Below are 20,130 nucleotides of genomic sequence, written 5' to 3' on the forward strand. Positions count from 1 at the left end.
TTTAGTTTCGCTAAAAATAGCCAATTTATTGCGAGTTTACGTTCAATGCTACCGTTCTCAACAATGCCAGGACCGGACCATCATTTACATGTTTAGAAACAATATTATTATAGCGGGCTTGCTAAAGAATAAGACTATAACATATTAAAAAAAAACTACTTAAATCGGACAACAAGTTTAGAAGATACGAGACATTAAAAATGACCCATTTTTTGGGGTGCCCGTTTTCTGTGACGAGCAGTGTAGCTTGTTACAACTCCTTCTTCAGGGCAAGGTATTTGGAAAGGAAGGACCAGGATGAAGAATATATTGGCTTCAAAAAAATGAGAAATTGATTCAATACATCTAAAACCGGACTGCTGCTTAGGATAGCCATGCTGATCGCCAACATCCGGAACGGATAGGCTCCGTAAGAAGAAGAAATGAAACATTATTCAACTGAGTAGCTCATAAATCATCTACTTATTAATAATAAGGTATAAAACTGGTGACAGATCTCCGGAATATGAGCAAAGAGGTTCGCAAATAAGTCACTGTTTGTGACTTTGATGGTGGGCAATGGTTTCTTGACAAAGACAAATTTGTAATTAGAGGAATTTTATTCCATGTAACTTTAATCGTTGATTGAATACCCGATTGGGGTATTCAATTAACGCTTTAATCCAATTAGTCGAATGTATAATGAAATTCTAAGTTTTTCTAATAAACTATTTTGCTATTGTACCATGAAAATATATTAGTATAAGTAGAAATTTTATTGAAAAATCCTTTGAAAAATGAATAAATTTTTTTATTAAAATCCCTTTAAGTTCTACATCACAAACCGTTTTCGATTTTCTTACAACATCATCATCAATGTTAAAAAATAAACAGGTTGAATGCTAACTGAGCCACCAAATAAATACCAGGGTGAGAACCCTTTAAAAGGAATATAGTTAATTTATAATTGCATATTTGCTTGAAATTCCATAGAATGGATAAAATTTATAAGGAATTATGCCCTTAGGTAATGTATGACATTCCCATCACGTGGGATGTAAAGTGAGTTGTTTTGTCTACATGACGACAGTTAGATGGCAACCAGTTAGTTAGTTAGTGACAACTAACCAGTTAGTTGCCATCTAACTGTCGTCATGTAGAGACAAAACAACTCAATTTACATCCCACGTGATGGACATGTCATACATTACCTAAGGGCATAATTCCTTATTTTTATCCATTCTATGGAATTTCAAGCAAATATGTATTTATAAATTAACTATATACCATTTAATTAAAGGGTTCTCACCCTGGTATTTCTTTGGTGGCTCAGCTAGCATTCAACGTGTTTATTTTTTAACACTGATGATGATGCTGTAAGAAAATCGAAAACGTTGTGTGATGTAGCCCTTAAAGGGATTTTAATAAAAATTTGTATACCTTTTACAAAGGATTTTTTCATTCAAATTTTTGGGATTGATGGTATACAGCCAGCTACAAGAAACATCTTTTGTTTTCCTTGTGAATTTTTTAATTAGTATGTCTCATTTTGGCACAGGCTAAAAGGTAGATTATACAATGTTATTGACACGAGGTTGTTGATATGCTAATGAATATTGGCACCAAAATCTACTAATCATAATTTGAACTTATATTTTCTATCCGGTAGGTACTGCCTTATGAGATCTCGTTAAGAAAGATACAAGTTAGTAATACTGTTGTTACACTTCTTTTATAATAACTCTTATTGAAAACAACAAAGAACGTTACAAAACTTGTAAGAGTTTGAAAGAGTGCACTTCAAACTATGCCTAAATAATATTGACATAATATACAGTGATGAGCGCGCTAAATGACGAAAACATATTAAGTTATGAGATAAAAGAAAATGAAACTAGTAGAGGTGGGAAACTTCACGATAGAAACTTAGAAATTGACATTATAGTGATTGTTTCCCACATTTAGACGTATCAGAGGAGTCATCATCATCATTCTCTTTGCCTTATCCCTATGCGGGGTCGGCTTCCCTAATTGCATTTCTCCACACAATTCTATCTTGGATCATATCAATGTTAATCCCCTTTACCAACATGTCCTGCCTTATCGTCTCCCCCCAGGTCTTCTTTGGTCTTCCTCTCCTACTCCTTCCAGGAATCTGCACTTCAGCTATTGTTCGTATTGGGTGATTAACGTCTCGACGTTGAACATGACCAAATCATCTTAACCTATGCTCTCTCATTTTGGCATCAATTGGTGCCACACCTAGACTTCCCCTAATATACTCATTTCTAATTTTATCCTTCTTTGTCACTCCACTCATCCATCTAAGCATTCTCATTTCCGCCACATGCATTCGTTGTTCCTCTTTCTTTTTCACTGCCCAACATTCAGTTCCGTACATCATTAAAATAACGCACTTATCTGTTATCCGGTCTTATCGCTGTTTTATATGTAGAATTTTCCCTTTAGCTTCATTGGAATTTTTCGGTCACACAACACACCACTCGCTTCTTTCCACTTCATCCATCCAGCCCTAATTCTACTGCATGCATCTCCATATATTTCTCCATTACTCTGTAATACCGATCCTAGGTACTTAAAGCTATTGCTTTTCACAATCATTTCACCATCCAAAGATACCATTTTATTTGTAGTAACTCCATCTTTAAATGAACATTCCAAATACTCTGTTTTTGTCCTACTAAGTTTCAAACCTTATTCCTCCAGAGCTTGTCTCCACTGTTCCAGTTTTTGTTCTAAGTCTCTTTCACTATTTCCTATTAACACTACATCATCAGCATACATTAGGCACCATGGAATGCTACCCTGTAGTTTCGCTGTTATCTGGTCCAAAACTAATGAGAATAAATAAGGGCTAAGCACCGAGCCTTGGTGCAATCCTACTTTCACCTGAAATTTATCAGTCTCCCACACACCTGTCCTAACACTAGTCGTTACTCCCTCATACATATCTCTCACAATCTTTACATATTCGCCAGGGACTCCTTTCTTATTGAGTGCCCACCACAGAATCTCTCGAGGAACTCTATCATATGCTTTCTCAAGATCAATGAATACCATATGAGCGTTGGTCTCTTTATTAGAGGTTTACGTATCAGAGGAGTATGTCAACTAAAACTGCCACTGTCACAGTGGTAGTTGCCAAACTCGTCCGATACGTCTAAAGGTGGGAAACAATAAATATAATGTTTTATAGGTTTCTATCGCTAAATTTCCCACCTTTACTAGTTTCATCTGTTTTTATCTCACAACTTAATATGTTTTCCGTCTTTACGTTATTCTGCCGGTTATTAGCGCACTTATCACCATGGTTGGAATTTGTAACTTTTAGCATTTAGGTAACCTTTCCGGACCTGACGATGAACTGCCAAGTTTAGTGTTAGAAACTGGTCATCCAAGGTACAATAAATTGATTTTAAGTCTTTCACTTATTTCTTTAACCTAGATAAAATTTATAGTTCCAAATATGTATTGCCAAGTTGTATCCAGTATTGATACCAGATATCGTATATACAGGGTGAGTCATGAGGAACTGTACATACTCCTACCTCGTATAGAGGCTCCTATGGGGAATAACAAATGACCATTAAAAAGTGTCTGCTCTCCTTGTTTAATAATATACAGGGCGAGTTTCGCACTTTGACAGAAAATTATAATTGTCATAATTTTTGAACGGTCAAATCGATGTGTCTCTTATTTTGGTCAATCGTTACACTATTACCACCTAAAGGCCCGGATTTAAAAAATTATTTCGTTTTGGTATTAGAAAAAATTTCACCCTGTATACGCTTTTTGAAAACTCTAATATGAATTTTACAAATTAGACAAATAGGCAATTAAAATGGCATATTTATTTTTTTCCCCACACGATTACTTAATTTTTTATTAAAAAATCAAATTTGTCAAAATCGGAATTTAAACCTAAAAATGAAAAAAAAAAAAGATGAAATCACGGTTTAACTCGCTACAACGCTCCATTAAAATTTTTTTTCTGAAATTTTTACATCACATATATCTTTTACCATTGTGAAGACTATGACACTTGTTGTAGACTTTCAGTCTTCTTCTCGTAAAAGTTATGAATTTTTAAAAATAAAAGGGGCAGCTTCGTGAATTGCAAAGTTAAATCGCAAAAATTAAGTGAAAAAAATTTAAATTTATCTATTTGATCACGTCTATGTTAAACTATAGAGTCCAAAGAGAAGTGTTATGGGGAGTTTTAGATCTAGACGTGTTATAAAAAAAAATAGTGAAACTTTTAATTTTAAGAAAAACGTTGTTTAATTTTTTTTTATTTTTATGGTAAAATTGCGATTTTGACAAATTTGATTTTTTAATAAAAAATTAAGTAATCGTGTGGGGAAAAAATAAATAAGCCATTTTAATTGTCTATTTGTCTAATTTGTAAAATTCATATTAGAGTTTTCAAAAAGCGTATACATGGTGAAATTTTTTCTAAGACCCAAACGAACTAATTTTTTAAAACCGGACATGACTTTTTTCTAGTTTGAATAAATCAGTTGGTTGGGTGGTAACATAAATCAAATACTTGTTTAAAAAATTAATTTTTGTAAGAAATGTTAATTTTTTTTAAATTTATGGTTCACTTTACCAAATTTTTAATTCATAGTCAAATTTGATTTTTTTATAAAAAATTAAGTAATCGTGTGGGGAAAAAATAAATATGTCATTTTAATTGCATATTTGTCTAATTTGTAAAATTAATATTAGAGTTTTCAAAAAGCGTATACAGGGTGAAATTTTTTCTAAGACCCAAACGAACTAATTTTTTAAAGCCGGACCTCATTTCTTTTTAGTTTGAATAGATCAGTTGATTAGGTGGTAATAGTGTACCGATTGACCCAAATAACAGACACATAGATCTGACCGTTCAAAAATTATGACGAATAAGTTTCTGTCAAAATGCGAAACTCGCCCTGTATAATATTAAACAATGGGAGCAGACACTTTTTAATGGTCATTTGTTATTCCCCATAGGGGCCTCTATACGAGGTAGGAGTATGTACAGTTCCTCATGACTCACCTTGTATAACTACCGTGAATATGCCAGATGGAAAGTATAAGTACAATATTCAGTAAACCAATATAGCTACTATAAATAACAAACTTGTATAAGAACAAAAATACTGAATACTTATCGCCTAAATATAGTGTTCTATTATTCAGCGTATACTCCCTAAATGTTCCAGATTTAATCGTCAATTATTGATGTATTAATATCTTACGTTACAATTTTGCTGCCTTGGGAGAAATTCATCAATAATATTCACAGTGGCGCCGAAAACCTAAAAATATGAGAAAGAGTTGGTGTTATTTATTCAAGATAGTTTAAAAGTGTCTAACGACGATTTGCTATAAGCCTTGGTGATAAGCTCTTATCATGCAGTTTTAAAATATATGGTAACCATTTGAACACTTCACAATGTTAATATTTTTATTCCTGTAAATAAGATGAAAAATCGGAGAGACAAGTCAATTTTGAATCCACCTTACTTGCCACCACCACCAATACGTGCTGGAGATGGATCACTGGCAACAATATCAAACGACGTTCGGCACAATAGAGAGGAGAATATACCAGAGCATTGAGAAAATAGAATAGAATAGAATAGAATAGAATAGAATAGAATAGAATAGAATAGAATAGAATAGAATAGAATAGAATAGAATAGAATAGAATAGAATAGAATAGAATAGAATAGAATAGAATAGAATAGAATAGAATAGAATAGAATAGAATAGAATAGAATATAATAGAATAGAATAGAATAGAATAGAATAGAATAGAAATATGCTTTATTGTCATGAAAAATTGTACAATTTTATCGACAAAGTTTATAAAAAGTCAAGAAAACAAAACAATAACAATTCAATTACCTACTAAAATTACATAAAACGTCAATATAATTTAAAAAATAATAATAATAATGTAGTTAAACAGAAAGAATCAATTGCAAAATTTAAATAAATTGCAAACTGCATAGTCTACGTAGTAATTAATAAGTTTAAAAGTTAAGCTGCTGCATATGACACCAAAATATAGATAAAAAAATAATAAAAATACTTATTACGAGGAAAACGAAAAGCCCTAGATACAAAGTTTACTACTTTTTAAACAATTAGAATAATTGAAATAAAAATATAATAAACAATATTTTAAATCCAAGACTTTTCGTTAATAAACTGCTTTCTGGCTGCATCCCATATCTTCGGATTTTACAATAAATAATCACATAGAGACGACGAAATAGGAGAAAGCAAATAGAGGACACTTAGGCCACGCATTTACCTTCTCTTCGTCTAGGAAAAGGACCGAAAGACAGTTGAACCCCCTTTTTTAATAAAAATACTACTTGTGCAAAGAGTACTGTAATTTCTTAGTTATTGATTAAGAAAATCTTCTAATGAACAATATGGTCTTTCAGATAGGTAGGCTTTTGGCAGTTTACGGAATTTGGGGAAAGATGCTGCAGATTTAAGTTGTAAAGGGAGATGGTTGTAAAGTTTTTTTGCTGAATATAATATAGGTTTCTCTACTAACTCAGAGGACGGGGTCGGCAAATAGACGTCAAACGTAGAATTTCTCGTGAAGTAGTCATGATTAGGTCTTGGTGGAAAGACATGTAGATGTTTACGAATTAAGCAAACAGTTTATAAGATATACAAAGATGGAAGGGTTCAAATTCCGTGATCTTTGAAGTAACTTCTGCAATGTGTTGTTCTTCTGAGGCCAAACAGATATCTTATTGCTCTTTTTTGTAATTTGAAAATAACATCGAATTGGGCAGCTGTACCAGAAGCCCAAAACGGAAGACCATAACGAAGATGTGACTCGAACAAAGAAAAATATGTTATTTTGGAAGATGCTAAACTGAGTTCATTCGAAACAGATCTTATAGCATAGCAAGCTGAGAATAGTTTCTTCCTTAATAAATCGATATGGTGGGACCATTTAAGGTTGCTGTCTAAAAAAATATCCAGAAATTTTACAGAATCAACGGTACTGATCTGGCTGTTATTAAGAGGCAAAGGTTGAAGAGCTCCTTTATAAGATAATGCTACTGTTTTATCTACGTTAAACGAGAGTAAATTAGAGTCAGACCAGGTTTTTATTGTATGTAGATCAGAAGTTATAGCAGCATGAAGAGTTGCAATATTTGAGTTGCTCCAAGTGATACTGGTATCATCAGCAAAAAGAAAGATTTTTCCATCGATTTTTAAACTAGTGATGTCATTAATAAAGATAAGGAAAAGTAGAGGACCCGATACTGAACCTTGAGGTACCCCACATACAATGTTTTTGAGACTAGAGTCTGTATCATTTGCTCTAAACAGTTGTTTCCTATCATCCAAGTAAGATTGGAACCAATTTAAAGAAATACCTCGAATTCCGTAGAAATTCCATTTAGTTTTTTTATCAAAATGTTGTGATTTACACAATCAAAAGCTTTGGCGTAGTCACAAAAAACGGTGGCAGTGTGAAGATTATTGTTCAGTGCTTGATAAACCTCATGTAGTACAGAAAACATTGCATCAGTGGTGCATTTATTATTTAAAAAGCCGAACTGATTTTGCGATAAAATGTTGTTTTCAACGAGAAAGGACATAAGTCGGGCTTTTATGAGTCTCTCAATAATTTTGGAGAGTACCGGTAGTAGTGCAATAGGTCTATAATTGCAGGTATTAGATATTTCACCACCCTTACGAAGAGGAATAATGATGGCTGTCTTTATGCACTCCGGAAATTTACCTTTCTCAAAAGAATCATTAATTAGTGAGATGAGAACTTCCAACACATTTTCTTGGAAATTAGAAAAAAAATTTATCGACAGACCATCAGTACTACAGGAAGATTTGCTTTTGATACTATTGATTGTTTGGATCAGTTCAGATTTATCGACTGGTTTTATAAAGAATGAATTCGAGACCTTTCTTGAATTAGGGAGATAGGAAATGGGATCTTGTGGCAAAATAATTGATGTAATATTTTTACTTATTCAAAGTATTCATTTGCTTTTATACAAAGTATTCATTTAGATTTTCAGGGTCTAGAAGGTAAAATGTTTGAGCAGTATGGGTTGCAGGTATTAGATATTTCACCACCCTTACGAAGAGGAATAATGATGGCTGTCTTTATGCACTCCGGAAATTTACCTTTCTCAAAAGAATCATTAATTAGTGAGATGAGAACTTCCAACACATTTTCTTGGAAATTAGAAAAACAATTTATCGACAGACCATCAGTACTACAGGAAGATTTGCTTTTGATACTATTGATTGTTTGGATCAGTTCAGATTTATCGACTGGTTTTATAAAGAATGAATTCGAGACCTTTCTTGAATTAGGGAGATAGGAAATGGGATCTTGTGGCAAAATAATTGATGTAATATTTTTACTTATTCAAAGTATTCATTTGCTTTTATACAAAGTATTCATTTAGATTTTCAGGGTCTAGAAGGTAAAATGTTTGAGCAGTATGGGTTTTATTTCGAAGATTGTTTATTATGGACCAAGTTGGCAACACTTTTAGAGCTTCCCAGAAGGTTTTGGTAGTAGACTTTTTTAGCTGATTTTATAAGTTTAAGATAGGTTGCCCTGTACTTGGTGATATATTCAGTGATAGAGACGTTGGTAGTAAATTTCTTGATGTAGAGTAGAGAACGCCTATTCTTGGAAGGTATTCGGATATCTTTAGTAGTCCAGGGTTTGCGATGTTTTGGCTTAATTGTAATTAAAGGAAATTCTTTATTGAAGATACAGACAAATAGGTACATATGCTTATCTAAAAAATCACTGAAATTATTATCCACGTCCATAGCAGGAAAGCGCCACTCAGAGGTTAAGCATAAATTTTGGAAATTACGAAAGTTCCGGGTGGAAAAAATCCTGCCTAAACGTCGGGTTTTCGAGGAGGGTTTGCTGAAGATATTAAACTTCGTATAAACTGCTTCATGATCAGATAGTCCAGCATTAATAATTGTAGAGTGGACATCAAGGGGTGAGAAATCTGAGACAGTATAATCAATTATGGTAGATGAAGTTTTTGTAATCCTTGTAGGAGAATCAACGTGCATTGTTAGACCATACGATTCAAATATGTTGACCAAGGATATTTGTGTAGCACAAGCAGCAGCATAATCAATGTTGAAGTCCCCGTATAAACTTTTTCTACTTTTATGGGGCAGGCCATCTAACAAATTTAGCAAGTTCTGAAAAAATAGTTCCACGGAAGAGGAACTGAATCTTAATAAGAACTTCACTTGGCTCTTGGGTATTGACCAAAGTCCAGCCACTCCGGCTGAAGTACTGATCTACTAAAAGAATCGGATATTGGAGTATTGATTTCAGGTCACACCGTCCTGCAGGCGACTAAGTATTGATTGGTCGCTTTCTCATTCCTTATCGGATCGAGTATTGATTGATCCGTGCTCTAAACCAGGATAAGAATTGATTATTCTTTTTCCTTGGCGTGTAATTCTCATAACATTAACCGTATTTATTGTTCTAAGGTATCAACAGTGGGTCGTAGCTTCGTCGATACCTTCGCCTGGATTGATATTTTATTTTTTATTGTAAAGAGAAGTTAATAATTAACATATGGTTCAGAAACTTGGCTACTTACACAGAATGACCAAGAACTTCTCAAACGTTTTGAGCAAAAAATCCTAAAAAGAATATGTGGAGGGATAACTAACAAGGTTTGTGGCGCAGGCGTTACAATTCTGAGTTGTATAGAAGTTTTGGAGAACCTGACGTTGTAAAATGCATTAAGGTAGCACGCCTCAGATGAAGAGGGCATGTAATCGGGCGAGAGGAAGATGCCCTAGTCAGAAAAGTTTTTGACCGAAGAGGGCCGATAGAACAACGAGCAAGAGGAAGACCGGGACTGACGTACCTAGACAACTAGAGAGTAATTTAAAATCTACTGGAATTAGAGCATGGAGTAGAGTTCCCACTGATGACAAAAGAAGTTAATTTTATGTTTTTATTTATTCAGAATACACTTTTATTAAAATTAAGCTTGTGTTTACTGAGTCTGATGTCTAACAGAGCTACCCTTCACAACATCAGCGCACATCTTCTTACATTTACTGCGCCAAAAGCGTGGTTTAATTTGTACCGGTCTTAACCCAACATTTGACAAATATTTTGCAAAACCACTGCCATTTTGTCAGAATAAAAGCAAAACATTAACTAAAGTAAACAGTTTATTTAAATAAATCACTTAAAATGTTTGAAACTTACGACAAAAATTGGCAACCTCGCACATACGCTGTCATACAATACAAATCTCCTAAAAATATATTAAAATATTAATAGGGCTTTTCATCATTGTCATTCGTTTCGAGCTTCTGTCATATGTTGTATAATCTGTGTATAATATCAATATACACGGATTATACGAAATACGACAGAATCTCGAAACATAAAAAAAGATAATTTTCTTAATTTTTCTCGGCAATTTTGACCTTTTGTTAAAAATGTTATGTAAAAAAAGTTGTAGATTTTTATATTATTTACAACTTTCATATTTGAAATTTCAAAAAGCTAATGCTTTGGTTTATAACATTCACTGAAAATTCTTGAAAGCAGAAGTGACCTGTCTCCGATTTCCCACATTATTTACGGAAATGAGGATATTAACCATGAGAAGTTTTCAAATTAAATAATCTACATAAAGGAAATGAAAGATGATCAATGATCATGCATTTCTTGTTAGTACTGTCTTGTGTTCTTTAAGAAACCGTCAACAAAATCGGATCATTGGATATACACCGGTCTAGTTAGATTCAAAAATATGAGTGAAGTTACAATAATTACCATCAAGCTGAAAATTGGCAGGATTGTTCAAAATACCATCATAAATGAAATCTAAAAAGTCCTCATGAATCCGACCCGAGCTAAAAAATTTACGAGGGGTCAAAGGTCACCAAATATGGATTTTAGCGATTTTCAGCGAAACGGTAAGTTTTATCATAAACTTAGTCCTAACAAAAAATGTAGATTAGATAATTATCTATAAAAAATACCTTAATACTTTTTTTCGTAAGAGCCACCGTTTTTGAGATACAACGATTCAAAGAGTTGCAAGAGTTCTAATCGTCATAATATGTATTAGTACACCACGTATATACATCACTGACGCTGCAATAGAAGTAAACATAATATTATATCGGGCAACTTAACTTATATTACACATAATAATATAAGATATTATAAATATGATAAAAATCCACGAGGAAAATAAAATTCCTGTAGCTGGCTGTATACCATTTATAAGCTGTATATAATTTTATAGGCTATATATGTAAGCTGTATATATTTATAAGCTATATATAATGTATAAGCTGTACTATATTACAGTGCCAACAAAAATAGTAAATTGATACAACACCAAAGTATTAACTCATAATAAATCTTCTTACTTATGCGTCTTATGCAATTTGTAAAGATGGGTTTTGTCGGAATAAACACGTTCTATCGGTACGTCGGCTAATCTAATCACCCTACCTATTCTTTTCTCAGAAGGGTTTGCACATAATAATGAAAGCCAACTTTCTAGGCAAAATGTTTATTGCTAAGTACTAATAAACATTTCAATATACAATAAACTGTATGCAAATTCAGTTTGTTTACTATTATGCAAATTACACCGTTATCTTCCTGGGTGGCGAAATCCTTCAGGTAGATGACACCCTCGAGGTATTAATTAGTCTTGAGTAATACTTCGGAGTGAAAATACCTGTTAAACCTAATTATATTACTTGAATTTGCTAAAGTTTTAAAAAAAAACTAATTCAACTCCACAAGAAGTTATTTCCAACAAAATTAGCTTTCTTCTCTCTATGTATGGAGCGCCTAAAAAAGCTACGTGCTTAGAAAAGTTTCGATATGCATGTTTCTTTAAAAATACCCAAAATAAAAAGTGCAATTATCTTGTCTTCCTCCAACCCCAGCGGCTACTCATCAACATGTTTTTCGGGTATATTACCAAGTTCAAGTGTGGCTTGGTTATCAGCTAGATCCAAAAGACTGGGGATGGAAATTAGTCGACAGTTCATTAGAACCAATTTTTTGCAACTGTAAAAAGATATGTAAATGTAGCACTAAATGTGGTTGTAAAAAAGTTGGACTGTTTTGTTCGGTAGCACTAATTGCCAAAACCGGTCGTGCTGCAATGTTGAATCACCAACAATTATTGAGGATTCATTTGATTCTATCGAGGAGCCTTGCGATGTGTTATTATTGGGGCAATTTACTTGCACCCAGGATGAACAAGAAGAAGAAGAACAAGAAGAAGAAGAAGAAGAAGAACTAGAAGATGAAGAAAAACAAGAAGAACAAGAAGAAGAGGAAGCAGAAGTATTAGAAAATTATGAACCAGTTGGATAAATTTCCCTTTTTTTTTAATTTATACCGCTTTTTATAACTTTTTAACCGAATTTCATCATAATCATTTTTAACCCTCGCCAATATCAATTATTCAATAGCTTCAAATTAAACAGAATCATAACAGATCCAAGGAATAGGCCTACTGGGAAAACCACGTTAAAAAACGCGCTAAGTACACTACCTCAAAGGTGGTGTGGAAACGTGTGCGCATATTATGACGATTGCTACTTTTTGAATCGTTGTATCTCAAAAACGGTGGCTCTTAGGAAAAAAAGTAATGAGACATTTTTAATAGATAATCATCTAATCTACATTTTTTGTTAGAACTAATTTTATGATAAAACTTACCGTTTCGCTGAAAATCGCTAAAAACTATATTTGGTGACCTTTGACCCCTCGTAATTTTTTTAGCTCGGGTCGGATTTATGAGGACTTTTTAGATTTCATTTATGATGGTATTTTGAACAATAATGCCAATTTTCAGCTTGATGGTAATTTTTGTAACCTCGGATGTGTAAGTTGACCGGAGTAATATGCCAATTTTCCAATTTCAAATTGAAGTGAATTGGTGTACCCATAGCTCTTACTAGTTATACATAAATATAAAAAAATAAAATCACAATATAAAGAATAACTGCTTAAAACCCCTTTGTGCTTCCTACTTCCCTTATTAGAAATCATGCATACATGATACTCGTAGTCCAGTGTTACTATAGTATGCGGTCTACTGGCGCGTTTATAAACGCATAAATAAGAAGAATTACTTTAATTTTACAAATAATTCTTTGTTATATTATGTCTATTTACTATTTTATAAGCCACTTTTATGGCTTATTCTCAATTAAACTAATAAATCGATATGACAAAGTACTTAGGTACCTATTAATAGGAAACTTGCATAAAATTTTAAATTCGAAAAAAATGTTATAAATCACAACAGAACATAATTTAAAACATGTATAAAAGATAAAAAAGTTGTTTTTCTGTTCCGTTTGGCCCCTAAAGACGATTCTAAATTCAAATTAAAGCAACTAGCCCAAAACGCGTCGTGACGTCATACGGTTAATGTTTACATTCTGCACCAACAAAGTAAACAAAATTGTATATATAATTTTAAATTAGACATTATAAACGTCAGTAGAAAATACAGTTATGTGACGTCACAAGTGTTTTTGATCGTTTGAACTAATCATAGAAAACTTGTACTTTTACAAAATGGTTTTTCCATAGTAAACCTTCTTTCCTTTTCTTCAAAAACTGTATCAAACTCCAATCTCAACAAACTGGTATATATTATTACAATGACATACGATAAATGTCATTAGAATATAAATATTTTTCCCTTATTTCGCGACGATGAGCTGGCCAAATACCCAAGTAGGTGGAGGCCAATAAACTAAAGAAGGAGAAGAAACTATGTGACGTCACGGGTCGTTTGAACTATTTGACTATCGCAGAAGATTTTAAATTTGTATTTCTAAGTTATTATGAGTTTTTGAAGCGTGAAATATTGGAAATCTCATTTTTAAACAAAACTGAACATTATTATATAATAAAAAAAAATGTGCAAGTTACCTAAAAATGTAAAATTTCAATAATTCTTCCGATTTATGCGTTTTATTCACTTTGTAAAGATTTTCAATATTGTGTGCAAACCATTCTGAGAAAAGATTATGGTATTGTTTAGCCGCACAGGTATTAGTCCTGTCGCCAGGGGGGGTACAACGGCCTCGTTAATTCAGATGGACTTACTCAAGTTTTTTTTATGTATTTTGACCCGTAGAACACGAATTTTTTGGGTAACAGTTGATCCGGATGTCGATAAGATTGTTATAGACCAAGAACTTGAGGAATCAAATAACAGCGATTTTTGGCAAAACAAAACAATATTTTGTATTTTTTGGGCCATTTTAAGTAAAAAATATTTCTACAAGTTTTTTCGTAGGATGCACAGTTTTCGAGATAAACGCGGTTGAACTTTAAAAAAATCGAAAAATTGCAATTTTTGAACCCGAATAACTTTTGATTAAAAAATAAAATAGCAAGTCTGCTTACCGCATTTGAAAGTTTAAGTCAAATTATATCGGTTTTGATTATTTGCATTGGTAAAAATTTATTTTTTTATTGTTTAACAAAGCTATAAACACGTAGGGTTTCCCGTGCTTTTACATGCGTTTTAACGCATGTAACGTAGAAATAGTCTTGATTGCACTAGTACCTATTCTACCTACTCGTTCGATTTTAAATGAGAAATCATAGAAACATCACTCACGCACTAGTGGTTTGTAGCTTTGTTTAACAATAACACAATAAATTTTTAGCAATGCAAATAATCAAAACCGACATAATTTGACTTGAACTTTCAAAGGCGCTAAGCAGAATTGCTATTTTATTTTTTAATCAAAAGTTATTCGGGTTTAAAAATTGCAGTTTTTCGATTTTTTGAAAGTTCAACCGCGTTTATCTCGAAAACTGTGCATCCTACTAAAAAACTTGTAGAAATATTTTTTGCTTAAAATGACCCAAAAAATACAAAATATTGTTTTGTTTTGCCAAAAATCGCTGTTATTTGATTCCTCAAGTTCTTGGTCTATAACAATCTTATCGACATCCGGATCAACTGTTACCCAAAAAATTCGTGTTCTACGGGTCAAAATACATAAAAAAAACTTGGGTAAGTCCATCTGAATTAACGAGGCCGTTGTACCCCCCCTGGCGACAGGACTATATGTATACAGTGCCTGCAAATAAATCTTTACAAAGTGAATAAAAAGCAATAATCAGAAGAATTATTAGTTTAATTTTAGAAATTAATACTTTGCCATATCAATTGACTATTTTAGTTGGGAATAAGCTACAAAATTGGCCTATCTTGCACAATATAATAGATAAGGACAAGTAGACCGCATACTATAGTAGCACCTGTAGTCCATTCTTTCACGGTAAAATATTGAAAAACCTCAGAATTCAAAAGAACCGGACCAAATGAAATTTTGCAAGTAAGCCTAAGTTACTTTACTCTTCAAAAGTTATATGACTAAAACGTGTGGTAATTGATTTAAAGGGATGAAAACTAAACTTCTTTTACCAAAAATTAAAAATAGCAAAACCATTTTCAGCAAAAAATACATTTTCGTATTCGTGCATATTTTCTTTATCTCTGTTAATTTCAGAGTAATTTTGAGAAAAAAAAAATGGAAATATTTTACTAAATATGTATCAAAAATTGATTGAATAGGTACCTACTAAATTGGAAGTTTTTTTCAAATATAGGCATTTTAAACTGGTTAAAATTTTAGATGTTTTTTTTGGCATACACATTAGTGATTCAGCCAGTTACAAGTTACATATTTTAGCTCTAACTAATCTAAATAATCCTAACTACCCTAAGCGAATATCCTAAAGAAAAATCAATAATTATGACAAAAGGGACATAATTGGGACAGATGACAGATAACTGGGACAGATGATAGATGTTGATACACTTAAATAAAGCTAATTGTACGTGGAATAAGATACATTTTAAGTTTTTTTGAAAAGTCATTAATTTAATTGTCGTTTTTGAGAAAAGTCATTAATTGAATCTTCTTTGATTTTTTAATGAGACAACCGTTTGGTTTTTTTAATAACTCGGGTTTTTTCCATATCCAAATCACTTTTATCTTAGCTCATTTTATAGCTCTCATTAAATACTCTTAAAAACATTATCAGCATTTTTTGAGAAACTTATTCCGTTTACGTTATTTTTTGATGATAAAAGTTTCGATTGTAGGTCAACTTCACTACACTCTCACCTTCATCAGGTTGTATCTTGTGTTGTAGGTATAGCCGCGATAAAAATTTAAAAAAAAAACATTTAATTTGGTATTTTAGAAGATTTCTTTTTGAATTGTATGACTTTAGCGATAAAATGTACTGTTTTCTTTTCTAAAAACCACCAAAAAACATGCATTTTTTAGGTAAGAAATCACCAAGCGTGAATAACTTACGAAAAATATTAACGGAAAACATTACCGTACGAAAAAAAGTCTACATATAATTTTTTACTACACATTGAATTATCTATAGATTTCAGGAGTTACTTAAGGGTTAAATATTTTTATCCCCTCACTCACCCCAGAGCAAAAAGCACACACTGGCACTATATAACTTTTTTCCTTTGACATGTTTCCTATGCGTACCTATTTCAAATTCCATGTCAATCGAAGTGGTTCTTTAAAAGTCTGAGAAAAAACCGTGAAAGAATGGTATATGCCAGAGGTTCTCAATATATGGTAACATTATTGGCGGTAGTACACAAAACACAGAAAAAATTGAAATAGTAGTACTTAGTAAGTGTTGATAATACAATTTAAAAATATAGGTGGTACCAAAAATGATAAAAATAACTGTAGGTGGTACCTACATCACTCAAAAAGGTTGAGAACCGCTGGTATATGCAAAACTTCCCAATTTCAAATTAAAGTGAATTGATGTACCCATAGCTCTAGCTAGTTATACATATTATAATCACAAATAAAATAAAATCACAACCTAAAATAATAACTGATTAAAAACGTTTTTGTGCTTGTGTGTCCACAAAGAGGGGATGGCTTGTGCTTACTACTTCCATTAACAGAATTCATGCACACATGCAGTTAATACTGTAAACCAAAAAAAGTCGATGTCAAAATAAACTTAACTGTAAAAGTTTTGCACCACAAAAAATTATGCTCATTGATTGAAAAAGTTGATTTTCTCGTGAACGTATTAACGGATTCAGCTAATTTTTTAAATTATTTTAGATTTTTCTTTGTTAGCTACACTGTTGGGCAAATGTTAAGTTTGAGATACCCTGTAGAGAGGACAAGGTATAAGGGTGGGTATACATCGAAATCGAGTGTTAGGTCTTCTGCACATTTTGTTTTTTGAATTTCCCTGATATCCCTGAAATCCCGCGATATTTCGCGAAATGAACATCAGATCGAAAACTGTAAAATACACTTATTTAATATTTTTGAAAAATCTAAAAAATGGCACCAAACACGACCCCCCACGGAAGTGGGGTGGGGGGTTACTTTAAAATCTTAAATAGGAGCCCCCATTTTTTATTGTAGACTTGGATTCCTTACGAAAAAATAAGTAACTTTTATTTGAAACATTTTTTCGAATTATGCATAGATGGCGTTATAATCGGAAAAAACGATTGTTGGAAATGGAAAATTAAATTAAAAAATGGCAAGCTTTACTTAACTTTTTTTGGTTTTAGGACCTACTCTTCACAACCCAATAGGTCCCCATAACGCTCGAATGACTGCACATTTAACATACTTTGCTCCCCTACTATAAGTGGTATTGTTTCAGTTAAAATACATGTAAAGATAGAAAAATTAACAAAACAAAATATTCACAAGATATGAAACTACAACACGATTTAGATATAAACTCACCTTTATATACCTGTTCCTTCCTACAGGGTGTCGCAAACTTAACATAACATTTCTTTTCTTCCACCCCTTATAAGCTCAAAAAAAGAAGTTTGAGTATCTACTTGGCCAACAGTGTAAATACCAAAGAAAAATGTAAAATATTAAAAAAAAACTTAGTGAAATCCGTTAATCCGTTCACGAGAAAATCAACTATGAAATGGGCATATTTTTTGGTGGTGCCAAACTTTTGCGGTTAAGTTTAGGTAAAAAAAAGCGGTTTTTATAGCCCAAAACAAAAATTAAACAGACCTAGCTCCATAGCTACCGACAGATCCACTTTGGACAGAGTTAGTTCTCTGAACCATTTGCCCATTTGAAGTATCCTTGAAGGCATTCAAAAGAAATATGGCGACGACCGTCACCAGGAATCCGCATACGGCACCCAGCATGTCGACGCCGCTCATCACCTTCCATTCTTCGAACAAAATAGACGAAGCTATAATGACTAGAGTCGTGAACAGTACGTAGTATATTGGCGTTACTACGCTAGTGCTGAAGAGATCGAGTGCTTTGTTTAGGTAGTTCATTTGTAAACAAATGCATAGAAGTACTATGATGCACAGCGAGAAGGGTAACCAGTAGTTTGCTGGTTGATTTATACCTAAGGCTGCAAAAAATTTAAAAACTGCGGTCAAAAAAATTAAATGTACAAGTGGGCAGAAATATCTGAAATCGTGAAGATCAGACCGATCGAAAACTTTGGTTACGCGACGTTGTCAGATTAATCGGATTTTAAAAGCTTTTTGATATTTTACACTTCTCCAAGAAATTAAGGCACCACCTTAAAATTGGGTCATTTTTGATGTATGGAATTTCCTAAACCTGTTGTCCGATTTAAGTGATTTTTTAAATATGTTATAGCTTTATTCTTTAACAATATCGATGTAATAGTACCGGGTGTACCAATCAAACTGATCTTTTTACTAAAGAAGTAAAAATCTTCCTTTGTAAATGGTATATAATTTATTTAAACATTTTTCTAAAAAAGATCCAAGTTGGACTTAAAGTGGGTACATCACTGATACGATACAAACAAACGTTTTCGGACTAATCAGTCCACCATCAGGTTAAAGTCTAAAATAAGTAAACCACTGTATAAGAATGACAAAGTTATATTTTGAGTGTTAAAAAGTTATGAAAAATTACAACATGTGGTTACTTACTCCAGATCCAAAGTAGTTGAAACTAGCTACTGTGGTAGGTCGAATGACCTTACCAGTATCATCGAGAGTGACAATAAGTCGATGTTACAAGATTAAAGTGTAAATAAACCAAAATGGAGTCTTCATCTTGGCTTCAAACTAAATGGTTATGTTGAAGACAGTAGGAAACGGACTGTTTGAAATTTGACATTGAAAGACTATTGACAAGACCTTCTAGGTAGGGAATTTTATGTATGTAAAGTTATTTTGCATTATAAAAATGCAAACAAATTCTAAATGATTGAATTTAATTAACTATTAAATAAATGAATATGAATGAATCAATTTAAATTAATAATAACTTAGAATTATTTATGATAATTTATTTTATTTTTCGGCAAAATTTCGGGCAAATGAACTCGGATTGCCCGATCAAACTTAGCGTCGTAACCACTACAACTACATAAACCATTTCGGCGATAATGGTTAAATGGATTATACTTTTGGAGCTCGATAACTTCTGAACGGCTTAACCGATTTTGATCATTAAACATGAGTTTGAAACGTATTGACAAGTAGTATCTGATGCATCCAAGGTCAAGTATGATAACTGAAGGTATTACAGGAATTATTGAGCTTAAAAAACCGATTTTCCCATAAGAAATAGATTTGATCATACTTATGAAGCCTACAACTTCAAAATTCAAATTTTTCCAGATATGAGGTATTCCAGATAAAGGGTACACGGAAAAAACCGGCTAAGTCACAGATTAACCATTTTGAGTTATTGGATGTTTTAACATTTAGTCCGTTGTATCTTTGTCGCTAGCTTGAGTGTTAGACTTATAACAAAAACACTATAAAAGAAGCCACATTTTTTACATTCTGCGAATAGTTTAACTTTGCTATAATAATTCCAGCCCTGCGAATCCAGCATTGTATCTTAAAGGGTAGTGACTTGGCTGCTTGTTCAATAATAAAAAAACAATTACTTTACAGTAATTTTTTAATTCTCCGGATTAAAGAAAATAAAATAATATTCTGTTTATGTGGCGTTGTTATGATTGACCGTCTGATTGATACCGAAATAAGGAAGCCGTTGCGT

At 32.6% G+C, this 20,130-nt stretch overlaps 1 protein-coding gene across 2 annotated transcripts in view; it reads right to left on the reverse strand.

Annotated features, from left to right (window-relative positions):
- Positions 1 to 4,524: 4,524 nt before the first annotated feature.
- LOC114325667 (magnesium transporter NIPA2) overlaps positions 4,525 to 20,130 on the reverse strand; it is a 59,295-nt gene continuing 43,689 nt past the window's right edge. The window contains exons 4-5 of one of the 2 annotated variants that reach the window (XM_028273786.2): positions 18,133 to 18,490; positions 4,525 to 5,306 (exon numbers count right to left, since the gene is read on the reverse strand). In XM_028273786.2, the coding sequence (XP_028129587.1) occupies positions 5,288 to 5,306; positions 18,133 to 18,490 (377 nt within the window). In that variant the 3' untranslated portion in view covers positions 4,525 to 5,287. Of the gene's footprint in view, positions 5,307 to 10,084; positions 10,317 to 18,132; positions 18,491 to 20,130 lie in introns of those variants that run through there. The other variant, XM_050648327.1, reaches the window with a different exon arrangement.

Source organism: Diabrotica virgifera, chromosome 4 (genome assembly GCF_917563875.1).
Source record: "Diabrotica virgifera virgifera chromosome 4, PGI_DIABVI_V3a".
Lineage (NCBI taxonomy): Eukaryota > Metazoa > Arthropoda > Insecta > Coleoptera > Chrysomelidae > Diabrotica > Diabrotica virgifera.